Genomic DNA, 21,957 nt, shown 5'->3' with positions numbered 1-21,957 from the left:
AGACATCACAGTGTTCATGAAGCATCTTCTTCACTCTCACTTCTGTGTTTGGCATCGTCACTTGTTTCAGATGTAACAGTCGTAACTGAAGGATCTTTTTTTAGCTTTTGAAGTTTTATGTCACTTAACTGGACTACATCAGGTACAACAACACTATCCAGTGGCACAAGATCCGCAAGTTTATGGAGAGAAGATGCAAGTTGCAGTTTTCTGCTAAACTTTGAGCTTATGAAAGGCCTGAAGAAACCGATCAGAAGGCGAATGTACCAGGAAGGATGGACCACAATTAACTGCTTGAGATTTTTACGGAGACGTCTGTGAATCATCTGATAACACTTTTTCAACCAGTTTAAAGGTGGAAGATTGCGCCTGCGGCAGCCACTGTTAAAAAATATTATCATATAATCTTCGGCTACTAATAGTTCAAGGGTGCTGACGACATACAAAAATAGGTTGTCCATAATGTAACGATAATCTTTTTCGTGCGAGTCTGGCAAATAGCAAGCAGAGAACACAACTATTGCATTCAATCCTTCACCATAATACCCTCCATGAGAAAGCACTTGTCGGTATGGGGTTATTGCAGACAAATCCAACTTGTAGTTTTTATCACCAATGACAACAGTTCTCCATGTTGACCCATGTACTGGCTGAGGGGGCTCAGTTTCATCTGTTGGTTGTAACACTTGGGTGTCATTGTCCCATTCCAAATCTATGCCAGAATTGTGTTGGGGGGAGTCAACAGAAGATGCAATATCATCAGGGGTAAGCAACTCTTCAGGTGTCATTACCCCATCTAATTCGGACTCTGAAATGTCCATGTCCAGCATGTCATCTTCAGCCAACTCAACTTCTAACTTTCTTCTTGTTTGTGTGTCTGTGTCTACTTCTGAAGTGTGTATTTTGTGAAAGCTTTGTCCAGGAACACCGGAGAGAGCAACCAGGTCATCCTCTTCCCACTGACCCTCAAACATTATTTCACTGGTGGATGACTTGTTTCTTTTACTCTGAGGGGTGTCATTTGGACTAGAGTCTTGTTCGTCTTTCACCGTTGGCGAGTTGTCAGCCATTCTTTATCATTACTAGAACATAAAACAACTATTTTAATTTACAAATGGCGTCTATTTGCGTGAGAAATCACACTTTATTTTTATATTATGCACCTTCTGTACAACACATGAAATAAAGGGCATTTTCAGCCAATTTCATTTGTAGACTAGCTGCGCTATAGTACATACCTATGAGACCTTGAAGTCGTTCATAACAACATCCACAAAGGATTTGCTGAGCTCATAATAGGTATTTTCATTCCGGCATAACTTAACAAGACTATTGGTGCGCGACGAAAGTAGCTCAAAGTGAAATAAAAATTATAGCGCACGAGTGCTGTATTTTCTATCACAGTAAAAAATTAAAGGATGCATAAATGATACGCTTTAACTTATAATTGTTCTTGTTATTAGTTAAGTTTGACAAAAAATTTACATTGGTATCAAAACAGAAACGACAGAGGCCCTCAATATTGGTTTGACTTGGTATTTTATTTTTGCTTCATTTTGCTTGCAGCAAACTTGTTTATTGCTAAGATTTGCCACTTATCAATCAAATCAAATATTCGTTATCAGTAGAAGTATATCAGTCAGTAGAAAAAATATCAGTAGAAAATATCAGTAGAATATCAGTAGAAATTCCACAAGCGGCAGCATATGCAACGGGTTCCAGTCGCGGGTAACGTTCGTTGTTTTGAAAAAAGTGGAAGACGGTTTGCTTGCTTTCAGTTAGGAGTTCGTATCGTTGTTGTATTGTTACATACTTTTTATCGAACGCATGTGCCAGGTGGATTGCATCTTATTTTGATTATATTGACTCTGGAACAAAATTATTTATTTTTGAGAAGAAATTTAAATCAATCGCGATGACTGCTTTGTTGGTAAGTTGTCTTGGGTTATTTTGAGTTGCAATACATTTTTTTTTGATTTCCTTCCTGTAGAATTAGCATAATATGATTTGACAATGTAAATTAAATAATTTTTGGCTATAATTGTTAGCTAAGTTGCAATTCAAATGTGAACAATCAATAATTTATAAGTGTTTGGTTTGGATATAGGAGGATCCAACTTTGGAGAGGCAATTCAAAGGCCACAGAGACACAGTGACAAGTTGTGATTTCAACCCAAACATGAAGCAATTAGGTATGCTAATATTTAAGTATACATGATAATAATAGAATATAAGTATGGCTGTTCTAAATTATAACTAACTTTTTTCACTTCAAAGAACTTGCTCTGCAAAAATAAGGCACAAGTCTTTGTATTACACGGTATAGCTTTTGCACAACTAGTTAAAAATATTTAGCTTACATTTTATTGGAAATTAGTGATTTTGTTTTTAATAATTAGCTACTGGGTCAATGGATTCTTGTCTAATGGTGTGGAACTTCAAACCAAATATGAGATCTTACCGATTTGTCGGACACAAGGTAAAAAATTATGTTAGCATACATTATCTGTTTGTTATCATCAATGATTTTTTAAGGATGCTGTGTTATCTGTTCAATTTTCACCATCCGGCCATCTTGTTGCTTCCGCATCGAGAGATAAAACTGTACGATTATGGATTCCCAGTGTGTAAGTACTGCAACTGTTTTCTAATTTAATGCTTGTTACTTATTGTGACATTGTAATTGTCCAATTTTATCATTGTATAGATGAACCTGGATCTTGTAAATTTCAATATAAAGTTACATAATGCAAGAAATATTCAATAATTACTTTGCTTACCAAGTCCGTATATCTTTCCAATTATAGGTTTACTCTGTCACATAGTAGCAAACTGTATGTATTAAAGTATGAGCATATGTCTTGTGTATGTACAGAAGAGCCATATTGTTCATTGAGGATGCAGACATGTGTGCACACTGTTTTGACCCAAAAACCTAGCTGCGACTTAGATAATAGTGTGCACACAATTTCCCGCAACGAAGACGGAAATAGTCTGGCGCTAAGGGCCTAAGCCGAAATGAAATTGGCGGGACCAAACTTGGACACCCCTCTCATTTTTTTTCTAGATCCGCCACTGTGCACACCAGCTCTCTATGTCTTGTATATTGTAGTGTTTTCTAAATATTTTTTAGGGATTGATATGGTACATATCAACTGTAATTGTAGTTCTTAAATTTAAAACATGCAATTTGTTTTAAAGGAAAGGAGAATCAACTGTGTTTAAAGCTCACACAGCCACAGTTCGCAATGTTAACTTTTCCACTGATGGGTTAAGTCTGCTCACCTGCTCTGATGATAAAACAATCAAGATGTGGTCGGTGCACAGACAAAAGTTTCAATTCTCGCTCACACAACATATGAACTGGGTTCGAAGTGCCAAGTATGTGTTTGGTTTTAAAATTCCTTGCATTCTACATTACTGATTAGAAAACAAATAGTTTTTAGAGAAAATGATAGTTTGAGGTCATTCAAACATGTTATAGACAAATTTCATTTATATACCTACCTGTAAAATGTGTCAAAGTATGTGACAATGTGTGATTGCAGTATAGTCATGTTGTTATGTCAAAACTACATTCTTTTAAGGTTCTCACCAGATAACAGACTTATAGTGTCTGGAAGTGATGACAAGACTGTTAAACTGTGGGACAGGCAAGTGTATTTGCATTTCTGACTAAACGATTTAACTTCCATTTAAATGTCAAGCCATGTTTAGTTTAAGTATTGGCTTAAAGCTGGACGTAGTCGAAATCTTTTTGTTTTGTGTACAAGCATGGACATTTTAGTCTGCAGTACCTAGTAAACATTTTTATAAATTAATAGATCTATTGTTTAAATGCTTATATTAAACCATTAGAAATAGCAAGGAGTGCATTCACACTTTCTTCCAACATGGCGGATTTGTCAACCATGTGGAATTCCACCCTAGTGGAACATGTATTGCGGCAGCCGGCACTGATGCCACTGTAAAAATATGGGATATCAGAACAAACAAGTTGTTACAACACTACCAAGGTTTGCTGACCTAGTAAAAGAAACTTATAATACATAATTGGGCACATCAACATGCCAATATGAAAAAAAAATATTGAAATGCAACCTAAAACGGTCCTAAATTTACTGTTTGCAACTTTGTTGATAAACCTATTTGGTTTAATAGTTCACAGTGGTCCAGTGAATCAACTTTCCTTCCATCCCAGTGGCAATTACCTCATCACAGCATCAAACGATTGTACCCTTAAAGTTCTTGATCTACTCGAGGGTCGATTGTTCTTTACTCTGCATGGCCATCAGGTTCACTTAAATGTTTCTGTACTTGGGCTTGAACTTGGTTCTCAATTGACTTAAAATCCTAAATCTAAACGTTATTTCCCTTTTTTGCGCGTGTTTTTTGGTTAAATCGAGGGCCTGGTGATGGTTAAAACCCCTTTTCTATGCTTCACGTAGTTGATCCTAAATGTAAATGTTTTTTTTTAACTTTTCTTGAACTTTGTGCAGGAACCTGTGACGGCAACATCTTTCTCAAGAAACGGCGAATATTTTGCGTCAGGTGGCGCTGATGAGCAGGTGAGTGGCATCTCGGCCACCAAATTGGGCGGGCAATCGGCAACATCGGTTAAGCGTCCGACCCATAATACCAAGCAAAAATCCTGATCGGTATTCGTGGCCAGGATAACCTGGGTTCGAATCCCAGTGTGGTTAAAAAAAATTACTGGTCCACAGCGTAGAACATAACAATCAATATATCTTTCCAGGTGATAGTTTGGAAAACAAATTTTGACAACGTGGACACCACGCGTTCTTTAGCTTCTCGCGCCCAACTTCGCAGCGACAACGCCCCTGAAGATATTCAGCCACGAACTTCCATGAAGTCAAACATCAACGGCATGGAAAGATCTCCTCCACGAAAAAGCTCGGATTTTAATGGGATGTCGGAGCGGAGAAATATGTCGGCGTCAATGGCAACCAACGTATTAGACGTCGGCCCAGCAATGTTTTCGGAACCCGCTGTAAGTTTTAAAATATGGTAGAATGTTAGTTCCTCGAGATATTGATTATGTTGCATAAACTATTTTCAATTTCATATTGTTGTTAATGCACTGGACAAAGCAAAGAGAATGTCGCAAATTGTTTTACACCAATGATTAATGGGATGTTTTGGGGGATGTATTACGTATTCTTCGCGTATTCTTGTTGTACAAACAATCATTGTCCGAATTTGAATCGCTTGTTAGTGATACCCATGTAAAATAAAAAAAAACATACTTCAACACATTTTTGCTTAGCATGGGCTGGAAGACTTGCACCTGACTTCAGCCGACCAAGCCTCTCGCGCGCGGCGCCACCTCGCGAATCAATCACACCACGAATCTCCGACCAAACTCCGTTCACCGAACCGCGCGGGTAGCGACCCGGATTTGTCCAAGTTCGCCACCAGTATAACGGCACCGCTGGAGGAACGCCAAATTCCTGCCAAGGTCGCTGCAACCTTGGAACAGATTGTCGGACAACTAGACATGCTCACTCAGGTACTAACAATTAATCATTAGGCTTTGTGTAAAAATGTTTCATACGGGGACGATATTTTGGTTAAACTATAAGTCTTGTTGTATTTAATGCTGCCGAATATTATCATGTACAGTGCGGATGAATATATATTTTCATAATTTACTTTGTGATACATTGACGTTTGTAGGTGCCTGAAAAGATCTATTACTCGTTATTGGAAAATATTACTCTTAAAATGTTTTCGCCAATAATCACCCGGAAAATGTTATGTTTATATCGTCTAAAAGTACTGAAGAATCGATATATCCTTCTTCGCAAAGTTAATTATTTTCGTAGAATGTTTTATTTCTTGCGTGATAATCGAAACTGCAAATATCGTTCCTTTTCAAATCGTTTAAACCGAATCAAGGTTGAGGCGGGTTGGCCGTTTTACCCACAACAAACCGATGTGGTGCGTGATGTAACGGTTCGGCATCGATTGACCCACCGTGACGCACGAACCGCTTTTAAGCGAAACCTCCTAAAACCAAACGTTTCAATCACGGTCAACTCCAGCTCCGTCGATCCAGGCCTCAAAGTGACAAACGCCAATTGAAATGAGCATTCATTTACTGAATCGTGAAGTCGGGAATCGCTAAATTTAGCGATCTTCGCCTCGCGTGTGATTGAATTGATGTCGGGAGAGGCCACTCGCTTTCGCTGCTCAAGCGGTTCGAGCTGAATCTAACTTGGTCTTCGTTCAATTGACAGAAAATCAAATGCATTGCGCCTTCAAAAGGGGGATTTTCAGGTGTAAGGGTCAGACTTGTTCGCACGATTTTGTTTGCCTGATTTACCAAATATTTGTGCATTCGTTGTGTGAACGGATTGCTAGGCCAACTCTAGTTGCTGGATTCAAATATTTCCGCATCATATTATTGACTTAATAATTGCTTTTTCCGAAAAATCACAAACTCGACCCAAAACGAGTCTATGAAGTAAGAACCTGTTTTCAAAATCCTTTGTTCGCTGTCGACAGACGATGACAATTCTCGAACAGCGCATGAGCATGACAGAGGACAAGCTTAAGGAGTGTCTCGAAAACCAGCAGAAGATAACTCTACAAGTTCGTCCCACCGATTAGTTGGACCCGCCCCCATTCATACACGCCCTCCATTGACCAACATTGAAAGACGGAAAACCACATCAACTCAGTTCCATACAAGGACACTCACCCCACAAACCCCGCGTTCAAAGTCCATCGACTGTGGCTTACACATCGATTCAACATCTCCCCGCACCCTTCCAAGTATAATTTCTATATCCATGACGTCATTGAAATGTTGGCATTTGAAGTTTGAATGATTCAAGGGGGGCACTTTTCCTTCGTGCGTGCGTGTGACGTAAGTTGCGTCAAGTTAATGCGTGAACTTTTCGCAAAAGAAACAGAATGAGCGACGCACGCACGTTTCACGCAATTGCAAATTGTTCCGCTTTTAGTTCGTTCCGTGGTTTGATGTCTTACGCAATAACGTGAGTCAACCTTTCGATGTAAGGCCTTTGTAATCGACAAAAATATGTGGTGCATTGTTTTAACTTTTTATGGCATCTTCGTTGTGCGAACGAACAACTATCAAATTTTTTTTATTTTGCATATTGGTAACAAATGGGTTTCGCTCAACTTTTATGGAAATGTTCACCCGTAGGAAATCCGTTCATCTTTACTTCGAACTGGTTTAGTTGAGCTGAATTTCCCAGTTATTTCAGGCGTAATCCTGGTTGCGAAAAGCACAAAAATATCTTCAAAAACACACAACATATGCATGAAAATATATCAACCCTTTCCTACCAACTGTTGTACTGTAATGATTCGGAATTTCGGATTGGACAAGTAAGTTCACGTGAACATGACGTCACATCCACACTTGTAATCTCTGATAGTTGTAATGTTTATAAGTAGCTTTTTTTGCGTTGTTACTTTCCCGTGCGGAACTTTTTTACTCGTGCGTGTTGCATTACCGTAGCGGCCGCCGGCAACTGAAGGAAATTTATTATTTAAAAATCCTGGGTCAGTGGTTGCCGCACACAAAGCCCAACGTAAACTCCATTTAGAGGTAAGCCCAGAAAAGCAACAAGTTATATTTTCTATTCATATTTCTCGAATACGTCGCGACTCCCCGATATTCAAGTTTATCCGTTGTTATGACGTCATGCGGCATAAACAACACCGAAGGAATCGGCTTCTTTTTTTTAGCCGCGCCCGTATTTCGTGCCAAGTTGCGTGACGGTGACTTTCCTGTTTGCGTGACATTTTGCATCTGTCACACCCACGTTACGCCGTGAAATAAAGTATTTTCGTACAGTTTCAGTCCCAACCAAGCGTTCCTTGGTCTTCAGATGGCTGGGGCTCGACCAAAAAGATCATCAGTTGACAAAATAAGAAATAACATTTTTGTTTACAATGATTGTCAGTTAAGTTCAGTAATCAGCCTAGCCCACTTTATTTCAATGTTGAGAACATACAGCAGTTCCACAAAATCCGAATCTCCTTTTGTGGGATGTCATAAATTTCGAGGAACTAGAACTGCGGGAGCTTGTCATGACTCTAATAAACATTCTTGGGCGGATATTTCAAATGCGTAATTCCGGTTTCGCATTTAAACTTAACCCGATCGACGCTGCCACAGCAAGAAACCAACGTCGTAAGGTCACGACTGCAATAAGAAGCTGTGAAACACAGGGACATAATGTTAGTTTGGAACACAGCTATATCTTATTCTGTGACTATGGATAAGCATTGCCTCACTTTACTTTAAATACTTTGCCACACCCCCAATGCTTGAATACCACGTACTACGATACTGTGAGTATCGCAAATAACATTCTGCACCTACTTGTTTTTAAACCAGTTGCAGCAAATTTTTGAATATTTTACAACAGGCACAAGTTACTTTAATAGTATTTACAGAAATCAATCAATATTTCTTGGTGTAGCCACAGCATGTCTCAACATTTAAAATGAACACTTTCTGTAGAGTAAAATAGAATGTTGCAAAAATGTGACTGATGTGCAATTTTAAACACATTCTGCAGCGTTTCGTAACACAAAAATCAGATATATGTATTCAACAAAAGTAACACAATAGCACAATATGGCAGATTATGGGCGTGACTTGGATCCAACAATTGATCCTTTCTCCGCCGGAATTCCTCAGACCGGAATGCGCCTGTTCGCGGCCAACGAGTGCTGGCGAATCGACAAGATCGGTCACGTTTTCACACAAAGTCCCTCCCGTGCATTCAACAAACACCCGCACCCGACATCGTTCGTGACCCTGAGACGAGAGTTCGCGTCCAAAACGTGTTCTGATTGGCCGGTCACGTGATGTGTAAGGACTTCCAGGTAACGATCAAGTGGGATGACTCATGCGGCGAACAAATTGTTACAACGGTTTGTGATCCGTGATGGTGACAATTGCGATTATAACATTACTTAAACCAGTCTAAAAAAAATCCCTAATCGCATATGTTCTGGTTTTGGATCGTACGGAAAATGTGGATAACAAGAACTTCCTAACCAGTATTTTTTCATAGTTAAGAATGTCGCAACCGAACAAAAAATCGAGTTGTGAAATTGACATCTGAAAGTGTTTCTCTATTTTTGGATGTAAGTAACAAATGTTACATTAACATGTCTGAGTTCTGCCATCTTTTATCTGTTGAATTGCTTCGACATTCATTGTTAGATATTCATCAAAAAGCATTATAAACAAAAGGGCAGGGCTATTACTGTGTGTTTTTCACTTGCCTACTAGTTTTGTCATTTTGTTGCAGGAATTTCGTTATTAAACTGGTGTGTGATAAATCTTAATTTAATACTTTGAATGACGTCCCAAAATTTGGTCGCCAGTCGATGAAAACTTAAGGAGAAATGATAGTTTTGTTGTGTAAAATGTCACAGGATGGAATAGAAGTCAGTATTATTAAGCCTACAAAATATTTCCAAACAACAAACTTATACAAAATGGTTTATGATTTTGGTGACAGCCTTCCCTTATAGGACATGTCAACAAAAATTTTCAGGTTTGGTCATTTGTTGGAATTTTGAATCAGATTTCGTGTTATTAACCCTTCCAGTGCTTGCCTATATACGTCTTCAACTTCTGTGACATCCTTATACATCTCACACTAATACGGAAAATGGGATTTCGAAAATGGTGCGTCTTGGAGGAAATGCGTTTATTGGGCAATTTCTTCGACGGCAACAATGATGCCCTTGGTCGGTATTTATAGATTAGTTCGTGCACTTCTTAGTTCATTTTTTTTGGGAACCCGCGTGCAGTTACCAGTCATGCTATTTCCTGCTTCGTCGTGCAGTGATCATGTACTGTCGGTCACGCTCACCTCGACCACAGAAGTGTTGACCCAAGTCCCTTATTATACAATTAGAAAAACGAAGCATATATTTAAAAACCTGAAGGAGAAATCGCAGGGTCTTCGCCTATGGGAGGATTGAACGTAAACAGAATTTAATTGTACATTTTCATATTTTGCATTGACGCACTCGAGGAAGTATTTGCATTCTTGCCCACAGTACAGTGCTCAAATTGGCACTTGTTCTTGCCTTGCGGGAAGGGTTGAAGGTGAGAATTGAAGTTAAACTTTATGAGTTAAAGTGAGAATTGAAAGCTTGAAACGGGAAAGACCTCCGAAAATACAGTGAGATGTGCGCAAGTGATTACGGGCTATGACGACAGCGGACGTTAATAACTGTTTGAGAAACTGTTTTCGGGTCTGGACGGTGCGATGTTTTGCTATTCGCGAAATAAATTATTCGATTTTGGAGTTTCTCCGAAAACTGACCGCGCGTGAATACTTCGCACGTCCGCGCGAAATTTTACGATCGTGTTTCTCCCAGGCGGAAACAGGACCTTCTAATAACATATAAGACAGACATGCGACAGTTGCCGATGACGCAAGTCGAGGACTTTTGGGCGTTTATTGCACATGTCGCTTAACAGAGGCCACACCCCCTTGTTTTACACCACTCGTTGCGATGCTTCAAGTCGGCTAAGCCCGAAATCCTCTCACGATAGGCGTTGTAACAGTCTCCAACACCACTTGCGAGCTCCTGGCTTCGTGCGTTATGTCAACATAACCGAAACAAGGGGTGCGGCTGCGAACCGTGTTGTGTCCGCGTTTGTAATGACTCGACTTTCACGTCGCAATTTCAACCAAAACAGAACGCTTTTGGATCATGACAAAACGTTTTATTCAGTAACTTTCCTCCCATTTAGTTCAGCTAAGTTTAGCGTTTACACGAATTTTAATCAACGTATACGTTTTGCTGAAAAGGGTCCTTCTGGTTGAACAAGCACTCGATTAATGGTTGTTGCTTTTGGCAGTTTACTTGGTCTCTGCAATCGTCGCTAAAGGCCAAACAAAACAAGTCATCAATATAAATGCACTCACGTCTTCCTTAATTTTTACATGTCAACTAAAATATTTTCGCAAAAACTTTTACATTCAAACAAATTCTTTTCGCGTTGTAACCCCTGGCAGTCGTGTTAGCACTAAACACAGAGGCAATAATCAAGCACCCGTTGGAAAATGGCTGCAACTGCAAACATGTCACCCCGAGTGGATGTCTGCTGTGTTTCTAATTACCGCCCTTCGCCAAACTTTGAGGCCTTTTGTTTCCTACTGTGCCGCATCTTATCACCTCGGCTAAGATCCGGTGTCCATTGTGTCAAAGCAATAATCTAGTTTAGAAATGTACGCTTATGATACAGTAGTTTTTTATCGTGGTAAAGAAACCGTCTATTGTTTTTTCGTGCAAATCGTATCTGATACGATATAGTGCGTTGTTGTCGTTAGGTGGCAACAAAGATACATATTTCGTTGAGAAATGTGCACCTTTTATTGGGCAGGGCCAACACACTCGGTCGATTGAACGACATCCATTCATTCAGGAAGTTGATCCATAATTAACTACATTAATTGGCAATTTTATAATATATTGCGAATCATAGAGAGATGAAGTAATGTTGTTGTGGCGGAGTGGCCAACTACCTGGCTGACAGTAAGTGTTCTCAACGAGCCCGTTTCCTCAATTGGGTGATTTCGTCATCCCAGAACCCCTTCCTGTCACCCCATGGCGTCTTCGATTGCCATTGTTATGTTGCGACAGTCAATTTGGTTGGCGCAATACCAGGAAATGTTGAGTAATTATGTGAAAACTTGCATAAATGTGATCAATACACTGAGTCATGTTGTTTTGAAAGTCGAGGCATGCTTGCACAATCAAAGTGACGATCACATAATCCCATATAATAAAGCTGTTAGTTTATAGGTTTGTATATACCACCTTTACTACACTTTAATTTGTACTTCTTTGCAAAATACAACATCATATATAATGTTTTCGTTGCTGCCAGGCATATTGTAACTTAATAATCTGTTCTGCGTTAGTTGTGTGCTGTACCATTACCTTGAGGAAGCCTTGTTGAATAACAGGCGAAACGTCGGTGAATAAAGTTACGTTTTATATATGCCAGAAGAACAGATTATTAAGATACAACATCATGATGAAATATCAAACGGTATTTTTAACCTACATGAAATATAAACATGCTGAACGTTGTGCGTGGCGATGACAACAAAGCTCCCAAATTCATTTCAAGGTATATTTTTAGGCCTGCGAACACACAGGGCGACTTACGGCGGGCGATATCCAATCCGCACATAGGGCGAAAGTGCGCGCGCGCTTAAGCGTTCATAAGTAGCCAGCCATTGTCAGGCGAAGGCTTCCGGCCCCCCTGCAAAGCTCCACAAGCACTCCCCGCGTTGACACTCGTTCTCCGGTTATTCATTATTTCCTTTGCCGCTGGCGTGTTTGCGATTATTTGCCTCGCATTTTTTCTTTTTTTTCTCGCTCCCAACCGGCGTCGTGGCGGCGCCGATTACAAAGAGAGAGGGCTGCAGTGTTTCTTTCATTGCGCCCTTTTTTCCCCATGCGTTGGTCCACAAAACCGACGGTGGCTGGTAGGCTGCCTTCAGACCAGTGTCGCCAACGAAACGGAGTGTGTTAGACTGGAACGTAAAGCGTTGAAAGATTGCAGTGATATTTTATTTTTACGTTCATGTTTTGCAGACTTAAAACGAGCTTTTGTGAGTTATCTTTTTGAAATTCAATTGTTGCTGCGACAGAGCGAACGCTGCTTTATCGCATCCGAAGTCTCTACTGTGGAAACAAAGGAATTTTTGTCTAGCCCAGAGTTCGTCCCTAGAGCATGAAGATCACCATGGAATCAAAAGCTTACGTCAGCTGCGAGGATCTTTGCGAAAGTCTTCACCGTCAAGACGAGGTGTTGCTACTCGACTGCAGGTCGAACGAAGAGTACCGACACGGCCACATTACTGGGTCGCACAACATTGTGTTGCCACAGCTCATGATGCGTCGACTCAAGGCCAACAAGCTGTCATTGAAGAGTCTTGTCCCGCCCAATTTTCGCCAGGAGAAGGAGGCATTCCTCAAAAAATGCACCACATACCAAGTTGTCTTGTACGACCATTTCACTGCCGAACTGAACAACAACGACTCGTCCATGCTCAGTCTACTCTACAACCGCATGGCCAACGAAGGATGCAAAGTTTTTGTTCTGAAAGGTGAGACCAATGTATTTTTAAGCGATCGAATGACTCGTTTAAATGAATCGAGGCATGCTGTATACAGTAGTGATTCAGTTGCGAAGTGAGAGTTATGAATTGTCGTGACAATCGTGCGCCGGGATAATGTTAATGTCTCTGACTGGCCGATGATGAAACTCTCATCACGCCGGATGTGTCATCGGAAAACGGCGTGATGACAGTGAGCGTCACGTTTGACATGGCAACTTTGCTCAGAACTCATTAAAACGTTCTGGTAAATCAAAGGCGCCATAAGCTTTGGTTAATTTTCACCTCGGAGTTCGCTGCGACCGCTTGTGCTTGCAAATCACATAAAACTTTGCGACGAGCGCGGTCTTTGTATGGCAAACACCGTGAATCATCCCGTCAACAAAACCCAACGATTTCTCTTCACCGCTTATCCGGCGTGTTTGCAGTGGTTAGCGCTAGGTCCCTCGCTTCTCACGCGAACAGTTTACGCTCCAGTGAACGCGGTAATCGATTCGGCGCGAGACGTCCACTGACTCAACGGCGAGGAGTCCGTACTGGTTGGAAACTCGAACGGGGTGATTGCGTTACTTGAACCCTCATATCCAGGCGCCTTTGCCAAGACAAGCTCTAAATCCCCTAAATCCGCCCTGGTTGGTAATTCGAGTGCAGTTCGATAAGAGTGGATCGAACTCGTGTTATCGACACGACAACGTTTTAGAAGCTAAGTTTGCGCAGAATCGATGCAACAAGATAAACGAAGCATACCAACAGCTTCGAAGGCGATAGCGATGTACGAAATGCTCTGTGATGTTTGCCTTGCGGTTAGTGATAGCCGTGCGCGGTGGTTTTCTACATCTCGTTAAACACAGACTATCCGGTTTTGGGAACGAGCCGAGTGTGTGTGCCTTGGCGCGGCGTGGCATGGCCGATCTACTGGGCGTCTTCTTTAATTCGAGCATCAAGTTAACCAGTAACCAAAATCTCAGTTCGCGCCTCTTAACCTCCACGCTTCGTCGACGCCCGCCAAAGACGGTGAAACGAGTGGAAAATTTTCAAGTCTGTCTCGGCGCTCGCCTCAGGGTCTGGCGGTGATTCAGCCGTCCATAAACACGTTAGAAATAAGGATTTACGGCCACGGTCCATCGCCAAGCCGCGATGAGTAGCATCAGCCACGCTAAACACGAAAAGTAATGCCAGTGAGTAATTCATCAAACTGACAAACTTGCGCAACATCCCGAAATAGATGCTGTTACAGATGGCGCTCATTTGTTTTCAATGCACTGGAAGTGAAACCGTGAAAGGCAAAGTGCTCCTGGAAACAAGAAGTTGTTACTTTTCACGCTGCCACCAACACACCGCACATTCACTACATGAACGCGCGTGCTTGTTAACGATGCGTCTGACAAACTTCCAAGCGACCCTAACATGCCCGACCGGAAGACGGCCTTACTAGGAAACATCGTGTAGCGCATTGCGATCGAGACGAGCCCTGATGTCAAACGTTGATAAGATTGCGCGTAACTAAACCCGCTGTTTTTGCTTGTTCTGCAGGAGGCTACACAAAGTTCGAGATTGGACATTCCGATTTATGCACCAAGGCCGGTAACGTTTTATCGAGCGATGCCGACGACGAGGGATGTGGAAGCGACGAGTCGGTCTCATCGTCCCCCCGCGGTGGTCGCTGTTCACCGATGACTCCCCTCAACGGCTTGACCCCGTCCATCCTCGGACTCGGAGCACTTCGCATCAGCTGCGACAACAACAACGAAGAGGACGAGGTGCTCGACAACTTCCGCGTGTCTCGTGGAGGCAGCAAACGTGGCAGTCACCGTGCGCAACGATGCGCTCGTCATAGCGACCGTTTCAACAGCGAGGGCGAATCTGACGATCCCAACAGTGCCACCAGCCTTTCGTCGACCGAGGGCCACACCACCCTTACTCTAAAACCGGCACCGATTTCAATCCCACCCGCTTGCACATGTTGCACCCGCGACAAAGAGCCTTCCGTTAAGTCGCCGTCTTCCATCTGTCCATCACCTTCCCCCGGTCACGGGTTGTACGGTGGCGCAACTGTGCCAGCCGAAATCTTGCCCGGCCTCTTCCTCGGCTGTGCCAAGGATGCATCCAACGCCGAGATTCTTTCACGTTACAACATCACTTACATCCTCAATGTCACCCCAAACCTACCGAACGTGTTCGAAGGCGACAAGCGTTACAACTACAAGCAGATCCCAATCACCGACCACTGGAGTCAGAACCTTTCCCAGTTCTTCCCAGAAGCCATCCAATTTATCGGTAAGCATTTCTCAATCGTTCTTGTGAGTTAGGAAACATGTGGTTGCATAATCGAAGTTACTATATTGGTCGGTTTTGCGGAAAGTCGCCCACATGCAATTTAGGAGAATGAAAACAAGAACCGCTGCCGTTTCCTTTGTTTTTTCCCACCCACGACCGACGGAGTCTTGTACTGTGGTGTCAAATGTTCAGTCGCACCAGAGTGCGAGACGGAACGCTTTTTGCGAACTGCCCCGGGCTTTTGCGTTCTAAGATTAGTGGGAACCGACTCAAGTAAACAAGCGAGACGGACAAAGTTTGTGTGGGTTCGACACTCCAACGCGCCCTTTGTCGTCGCCAACTCGCCTTGCTCTCGTACAACACCTGCCAGTTCGGGTGTAAACGTGCCTCTAATTCACTACCGCTGTCGCGTTAGACACAACAATAGACTCGCGAGTAGCACAAAAGGTGCGGAATCGCGCCGAAGCTCGAGGGGAAGGGAGTGAATGGTCGCCTTCCGGTTACCTGGTTATGACGCTCAATGACATAATGGCCCCGTAAAACAGGTTCTGTTCAAATCATCACATCAGAGAAAGGCCTTTATGGTAATCAAATTAACAAAGCCGCCAAGGTTTTTGTCCAAAGCAAAGCGCAGAAACGGTTTGGTTCAAAAAACCGCGAAGGCGTGGTGATTTCCACCGAAGCGAAAACGGGTGACCGCCTCATGCCAGCCAAGCAAAAGTCCATTGACATGACAACAAGCGACTTAAAGCCGCGACTAAAACCGCCGTGAATCTGTCCGTACCAACCGTGCCCTGGCACCACTTGAGATCCATCTCTCGACGGCTACAATTAAAACGTCCGGCTCAGTGCGCAAGCGCATATTACATCGGTGAGTCGAGCGAAATATTTTGATAAATATAGGATGCCACGCGGGAGGTTGGCGGCCAGTGTACGGGGAATGGAAATTGCATTTGATTAACAGCAGGCCTCCCGCTGCTGACTCCGTTCTATATAAACGCCCCTTTTGTTGGCCGGGTTCGTTTACTTGAATCCGATTAATACCGTTGACGTAAACCAGCTCAAATCCGACGACCGCGCGGCTTCTGGCCTTGTTTGAACGGATTTAACTCATTAATCTAGCAGCCAATAAGACGAAAAGAAACTCGCGTGAACGCGTTGTGTCGGTCCCAGTCACATGTGCAAACCTATTAGCGTCCAAGGCTGCTAGTTTTTTTTCAATGGAATGTTGTTGATGTGTTGGCCTTTGACGTCAGTCTCACTCGGGCTGTCACGCCGTGGCCGCGTGTGTAGCGTGAACGAACCATCTCTCGGGACTCGGCGAATCTTCAGGGACTCTTTAGGTGAAAAGCAATGCGACAGATTGGCATTCCTTTCTTTGGGATCGCGTGTTGGATCCGTGGGAGAGACGCAGCGAACAAAAATACTGCCCAGCGTTTAAAAATAGCGCCATGAAAGAGTTCGCGTGCAGTGAGTGCAAATAAGCGGGTTTACATTGACAACAAAACACAGGCCAGGGAGACGCTGTATCCTGTGTTGAGCGGCCACAATTCTTTCTATCCCGTGTTACGACAACTCGAGCTCGACCCCGTGTGTTTGGTGACGTTTCGCAAAAATCCTCTTGCGTGCGCCGATTGGTTGTCGCAATTCTCCCATGCGTGACGGCGCGGCGTCAGGCTTTCGCTTTCCCAATAGAAATCAATGCCCGCTTCAGGTTCAAATTCCAATTCGGGCCGGGTCGAGTCGATTCCCACGGTTATCGAGGCGCGCAGTCTCCGGTCGCCCTAAAACTGCAGCCTCCCAACTCAATTCCATTACATCGCCTCTCTACTATTGTTTCGCTGCGAAGCGCCACAACGGCACCAGCGAACTCGCGAAGTCGGTAAAAACGATGCTGTTCCGAGTGCTGCCGCGCAAGGGAAGCAATCTGCCGTCAACGACGCGCACTTGGGACGCCACATGCCTTATGTTTAGACGCGAAACGAATATATTTGCATCTGCCCAGCGCCATGACAGTAAAGAGAAAGTGGCGACCTTGCGTGAGAACGAAGCGTCGCGACGGAAACGCGAATTAATGCGACCTCAACCAACACGTATATCGCCATTGAACCTGCACTAGGATTGGTGGCGATTAGGGGAATTGTTTATTTAAACAGAGTCAGAAGGCGTGCAACGCGAAAACACTTAACACATTTTCACCTCTGGCTATTTTCGCGCTAGCGGGAATGAGAAACGAGCGATAAGCACCATCAGAACGCCATTTCCCAATGGCGGAAAGGAAACGGCAGTGGCTCATTTGTTTTCATAAGATAGTTAAGCCCATAAACCGGGCATTTCCACTCTGCCACGCGAGTTAACACCGGTGCTAATGGGAATTAACCGTTTGTTTTTTTCTTATGCAGACGAGGCGAGATCAAAGAACTGCGGTGTTCTCGTGCATTGTTTAGCCGGCATCAGCCGTTCTGTCACCGTCACTGTTGCCTATCTCATGCAAAAGCGACGCTGGACACTGAACGACGCCTACGATTTCGTGAAGCAACGGAAGAGCAACGTTTCACCAAACTTCAACTTCATGGGCCAACTCCTTGACTTCGAGAAAACTCTCGGCGTCGGAGAAACGTCCTCCCCACAAGACCCCGAGTCATCATCCTCATCCACGAGCCCAGCATCACAGCCGACCCTCTTTTTTACGTCACCTCCTCCTCCCACGCCCACGCTCACGTTGCCAGTGCGCACGAAGAGCAACGGAGGGATGGAGCAGAGGACGGCCTTTATACTTCCAACTCCGCTCGCTTGAAGGTCGAAAACAGGATGGCTGACTAAGGCCTTCCGTTGACCGCACTGTGATGCCAGCGCTCTCCGCAATGGTAAGAGGGCAAAGCGATTGCGCCGGTAGCAATCGTCTCTCGCTCTCTGTGAACTGTGTTCAAGTGATGAAGGTGTGGACCGCATATCCGCGTGCCTTGTATGGATCGTTTACTTAGTTCCCGCGCTGCGCTTTCTTCCCGTTCAGCAGCGCTCCAAGATCGAATGGTTTTATTCCACGTCGAACACCTGCGTTTGTGTACTTTTTTTTCACGATTATGACCCGTTTTACAATGTTGAAACGTGCAAACTATTTTAATAGTTTAGATGGCATCAGTAGTTGTCATTAAGTAGCTTCAAATAACAAATACATGTCCGGATTCGTCTGGACCCGACAAAAATCCGATATTTCACTATGACCAACCTGCGGGTTCTGTCCGCATGTTCGTGTGATGTTTTGCTTTCCGCTCTGTCTCTACTGTGCTATGCCAAACGTCTGCGTGCGCCCTGTACAGTTGCAGTCGCCCACCGACGTTGCTACTATCGACGCAATGCATTTACTTTTGCGCTCCGCCACTTGCAATTTGAACGAATAAATTATTATTACGAATTTTATGTTCCTTGCTTTAGTGTCTTGCAGGCGATTAGTAGTCTAAATGATGTTGTAATACCAGGTTTATTTACAATAACACGTGCGGTCTAATAGATTTTAAAGATTTTAAACCTAGACAGTCAAGTAGTCAGGCAGTGGATAAATTTAAAAATACTGCATGTTTTTTTAAAGGAAATAATATTAAAGGGTAAACTCCAATTTGCTTCGCGTTGTACATTTTTGGTCTGATTTTGCACTTAGTTTTCACAAAGGAGACATTGCAACAGACGGAGATAATGCACCAGACGTTAAAGGATTTAACGACTGCATTCGCGTAGGCAGCGTTTCTTGTAAAAATCCATCCTTCTTTGCCCGAAAAAGCTTTTGTTGAAAGACGGGAGGGTTAAGTCAAGTTCAAAACAAAACCGCCTCTGCAGCTGTGCAACCTACAGATCTGTTTATTGGCCATTTGTTTACAGTTGTCATGCGATAAGCCTTTATAATTTCGTATTACTCAACACGGTAATGGGACGGAAAGAAGTACAGAATCTTTCTAAACATTTTTCGATATAAGTCTTTAGACCAAAGCACTTGAATTTAACATGCAACAGTGAAAAAAATATGCTTTGAATTCGATTTTTATACAGACGTGAATGCTTCAGCCCTTCTATGACCTGTCCCTTGTTACGTGGATAAAGCAGTGTATTCTCAATGGAAAACAACCCCTTAGAACCCCTTCGTGACAAACATTCGTCCCGCCCCATACCCTCTTTACCCCTTCCTGAAACGTTTTGTTCATTACAAAAGAGGTGACGTCAGAGTGCCCAATCGTGCGTAACAAATGGCAGACCGTGAAAAAATAACAAAATCTGCCTTGCCAAAACACGCCCGCCAGTTTTGGGTTGAATTAAACCGTCGAAGCACGCGATCTTGTTAATTTTATGCTCGACGTGTTTGGTTAAATGTACTTGGCATTTTAAAACTGGTCTTGGCCCCTTCAAGCGAATGCGATCAGTCCAGATCGCTGCCCGATGTGGTTTTGGTTTTCCAAGAAACTCTTACCGCCAGCAAACAGGACCAGTGCGTTTCGAAGACAGTTTCGACAAACTTGCCCTATCACGAGGCAGGAGTACCTTGGCGCCTACAAAGTGCAAAATGCCACTCATTGAAGTAAGAGTGAACCAGAAAGAAGGCAAAACCGAAGCCAAAACTGATAAATAACCCAACAGCAAATAAATAATGCGCTCCCCATGTTGTTGTCACAACCTGAAGGAACAAGGGACGAACATCTTTTCTCATTTGCACTCACAAGCGAGACAGCAAAAAAATCGATATTTCCACGACGCAGCCCCCACACGTTGATAATTAAAAACACAAAATTTGAAAGGAAATCGAACACCTTCATGATTTGTGTGTCTTACCCCAACATGCTGTTATAACAGTGTCCAACAGGTAACTCTCTTCTAGTACGGAAAGGTATTTAAAAGTCCCACATCAAAAGATATTTTGTGAAGATTTAAAACAACTTGCGAGCAACTAATCGTCTGCGGCTCCGCGTTGCCCGGAAGTGATCAGACGACATTATTGCTAATTTGAGACGAAGTGTTTATCAACAGCATGCCAAAGAGCCGCGTTTCTCCGTCCCCGCTCCGCAAACCGCTTTTTGCCTTCATCCGACGAGCAGGCATGTTGTTGGCAACACAACTCGTCGCATGCCGAGATAACTGAAATATTTCAAGTGAACTTTCCGGCCGTTCGTGTATCTAAAAGCATTACAAATGTCAAATGGGTTTTCCTCTCTCCGTTTACCGCGTAATGTTCCGGAAAAATAGCGACCAAATCAACAATGCAAATGGTTTTGTAATTAACCGTTTTAAAACGGCTTCAGCGTAAACCATTCGTGACTTGTTGTGATCATAGAGCCAAGATTCACAACAAGAAACGACAGCATTGATCGATGGCCTTCTTGTGGAGAAACAGTTCTCGGACAAGTTACTCGCAAACAACTTCTCCAGGAGATTCGTGCATGTTGGCGTTTTTTCTGCTCCACGCTCCCACTTAAGGTGCTTTCGTCGGAGAAAAATAAACTGGTTTCTGGTCGCTACAGCGAATTTGTTGTGGTCTTACGTAATGGAGGGAAGCGAGTGGGCGAGAGGAAGGACTGAGGAGGGCGTGGCGCGGATTTTGACCCGAATTACTGTCTCCGAAGCCGAGTTTCTTGCGTGACAAGAGCTCGAGGTCACCTTAGGCCAAGCGCTGACAGATAATAATAAACGGTGCCCTCAGGCTGGTTGTTCGGCCGTCGTCGAAGCATAATAAGTTGATTGTTCGAGCGCTGCAATCACGGTTCCCCCACCAGTAATCCCGCCGCCACGCGTTGACACAAAGTTTAATGAAATGGTTGAATATCTCTCCAGTTGGAGGGCAATAAAGTTGGACTTTCTAACTTTGCCACGTCCTGTTCAATTTCGTCACGTAGTTCGATGCGCTTCGGCGACACGAAAATCTTTCTCGTGTTTTGGGCCGATTCACGTGACTAATCTTGTTGTTGACGATTTCGAAACTGCGCTTGCTTTCTTATCAAATCACAAGGGATTTTTGTGGTGAAAAAAACTGAATAATTGATATCTAACGAGTATACGTGAAATATGCTGAACGTCAAATCCTAACCCAATGTGTGCTTAATTGTATTGAATTATTCGATCTTTTTTACTGGGAATCCCATTTACTTTGTAATATACAACCTATTCTAAGAAGTTTAGTACGTCGTGTATCGAATTCCACTCACTGAGGTGTCCAATACCCAAACGCGGGGGTCTTTCCCTTTTTCAACGAGGTTGATTTTGGAAGACCATTAATGCAATTATCTAACATCGTAACGCAGAACTGCGCCAGATTTCGTCGAAAGTCGCGGGTCGTGCGGTTACGATTCCTTACTAGACAGAGTTCGTCCAGCGCGCCGATTATTTATTCGCAGCCACAGGTTGCGTGCGACGCTCGGCGACCCTCTTCGATTTGATGTCGGATAAGCAAAGATTTGCGATGGACCGCGTAAACAAACGATTCACGTTGACATCCACGCGGCATTATGAGAAAAGTCCCGCTCTCAGCAAGACA

The 21,957-nt window shown here is 43.3% G+C and overlaps 3 protein-coding genes across 4 annotated transcripts; 2 read left to right on the top strand and 1 right to left on the bottom strand.

The window, feature by feature from the left end:
- Positions 1 to 2: 2 nt before the first annotated feature.
- LOC145898488 (BCL2/adenovirus E1B 19 kDa protein-interacting protein 2-like) lies at positions 3 to 1,350 on the bottom strand. 2 transcript variants are annotated; one of them, XM_082986961.1, is made up of 2 exons: positions 1,239 to 1,350; positions 3 to 1,082 (listed from the first exon to the last, which is right to left on the bottom strand). In XM_082986961.1, the coding sequence occupies exon 2, from the start codon at positions 1,068 to 1,070 to the stop codon at positions 15 to 17; it is 1,056 nt and encodes a 351-aa protein (XP_082843087.1). In that variant the 5' UTR covers positions 1,071 to 1,082; positions 1,239 to 1,350; the 3' UTR covers positions 3 to 14. The 2 variants fall into 2 exon arrangements, with proteins under 2 accessions (XP_082843087.1, XP_082843095.1); XM_082986969.1 differs by having other exon boundaries at positions 3 to 1,098; positions 1,239 to 1,333.
- A 377-nt stretch (positions 1,351 to 1,727) lies between these two features.
- On the top strand, positions 1,728 to 7,850 carry LOC145898479 (uncharacterized). Its single transcript, XM_082986949.1, has 12 exons — positions 1,728 to 1,930; positions 2,108 to 2,192; positions 2,400 to 2,479; positions 2,536 to 2,627; positions 3,202 to 3,381; positions 3,588 to 3,653; positions 3,859 to 4,016; positions 4,162 to 4,295; positions 4,500 to 4,568; positions 4,757 to 5,011; positions 5,288 to 5,530; positions 6,529 to 7,850. The coding sequence occupies exons 1-12, from the start codon at positions 1,916 to 1,918 to the stop codon at positions 6,631 to 6,633; spliced, it is 1,482 nt and encodes a 493-aa protein (XP_082843075.1). The 5' UTR covers positions 1,728 to 1,915; the 3' UTR covers positions 6,634 to 7,850.
- Positions 7,851 to 12,622: 4,772 nt separating this feature from the next.
- On the top strand, positions 12,623 to 18,863 carry LOC145900325 (dual specificity protein phosphatase 6-like). Its single transcript, XM_082988850.1, has 3 exons — positions 12,623 to 13,157; positions 14,700 to 15,443; positions 17,846 to 18,863. Exons 1-3 carry the CDS (start codon positions 12,782 to 12,784, stop codon positions 18,238 to 18,240), a joined length of 1,515 nt encoding a protein of 504 aa, XP_082844976.1. The 5' UTR covers positions 12,623 to 12,781; the 3' UTR covers positions 18,241 to 18,863.
- The last annotated feature ends 3,094 nt before the right edge of the window (positions 18,864 to 21,957 follow it).

Source organism: Ascidia mentula, chromosome 1, assembly GCF_947561715.1.
Source record: "Ascidia mentula chromosome 1, kaAscMent1.1, whole genome shotgun sequence".
Lineage (NCBI taxonomy): Eukaryota > Metazoa > Chordata > Ascidiacea > Phlebobranchia > Ascidiidae > Ascidia > Ascidia mentula.
Note: the sequence above shows the minus strand (reverse complement) of the source record. Positions and strands in the feature narration are given on the sequence as shown.

What these genes read in the sequence shown, in the direction of transcription:
- LOC145898479 (XM_082986949.1), top strand. An exon ending in CAATGTTTTCGGAACCCGCT is followed by an intron (nt 5,012 to 5,287) that starts GTAAGTTTTAAA and finishes ATTTTTGCTTAG; the next exon opens with CATGGGCTGGAAGACTTGCA. An exon ending in AACTAGACATGCTCACTCAG is followed by an intron (nt 5,531 to 6,528) that starts GTACTAACAATT and finishes CGCTGTCGACAG; the next exon opens with ACGATGACAATTCTCGAACA.
- LOC145898488 (XM_082986961.1), bottom strand. Translation starts at nt 1,070, where the DNA reads ATGGCTGACAACTCGCCAACGGTGAAAGACGAACAAGACTCTAGTCCA.
- LOC145900325 (XM_082988850.1), top strand. Translation starts at nt 12,782, where the DNA reads ATGAAGATCACCATGGAATCAAAAGCTTACGTCAGCTGCGAGGATCTT. An exon ending in CAAAGTTTTTGTTCTGAAAG is followed by an intron (nt 13,158 to 14,699) that starts GTGAGACCAATG and finishes CTTGTTCTGCAG; the next exon opens with GAGGCTACACAAAGTTCGAG. An exon ending in AGAAGCCATCCAATTTATCG is followed by an intron (nt 15,444 to 17,845) that starts GTAAGCATTTCT and finishes TTTCTTATGCAG; the next exon opens with ACGAGGCGAGATCAAAGAAC.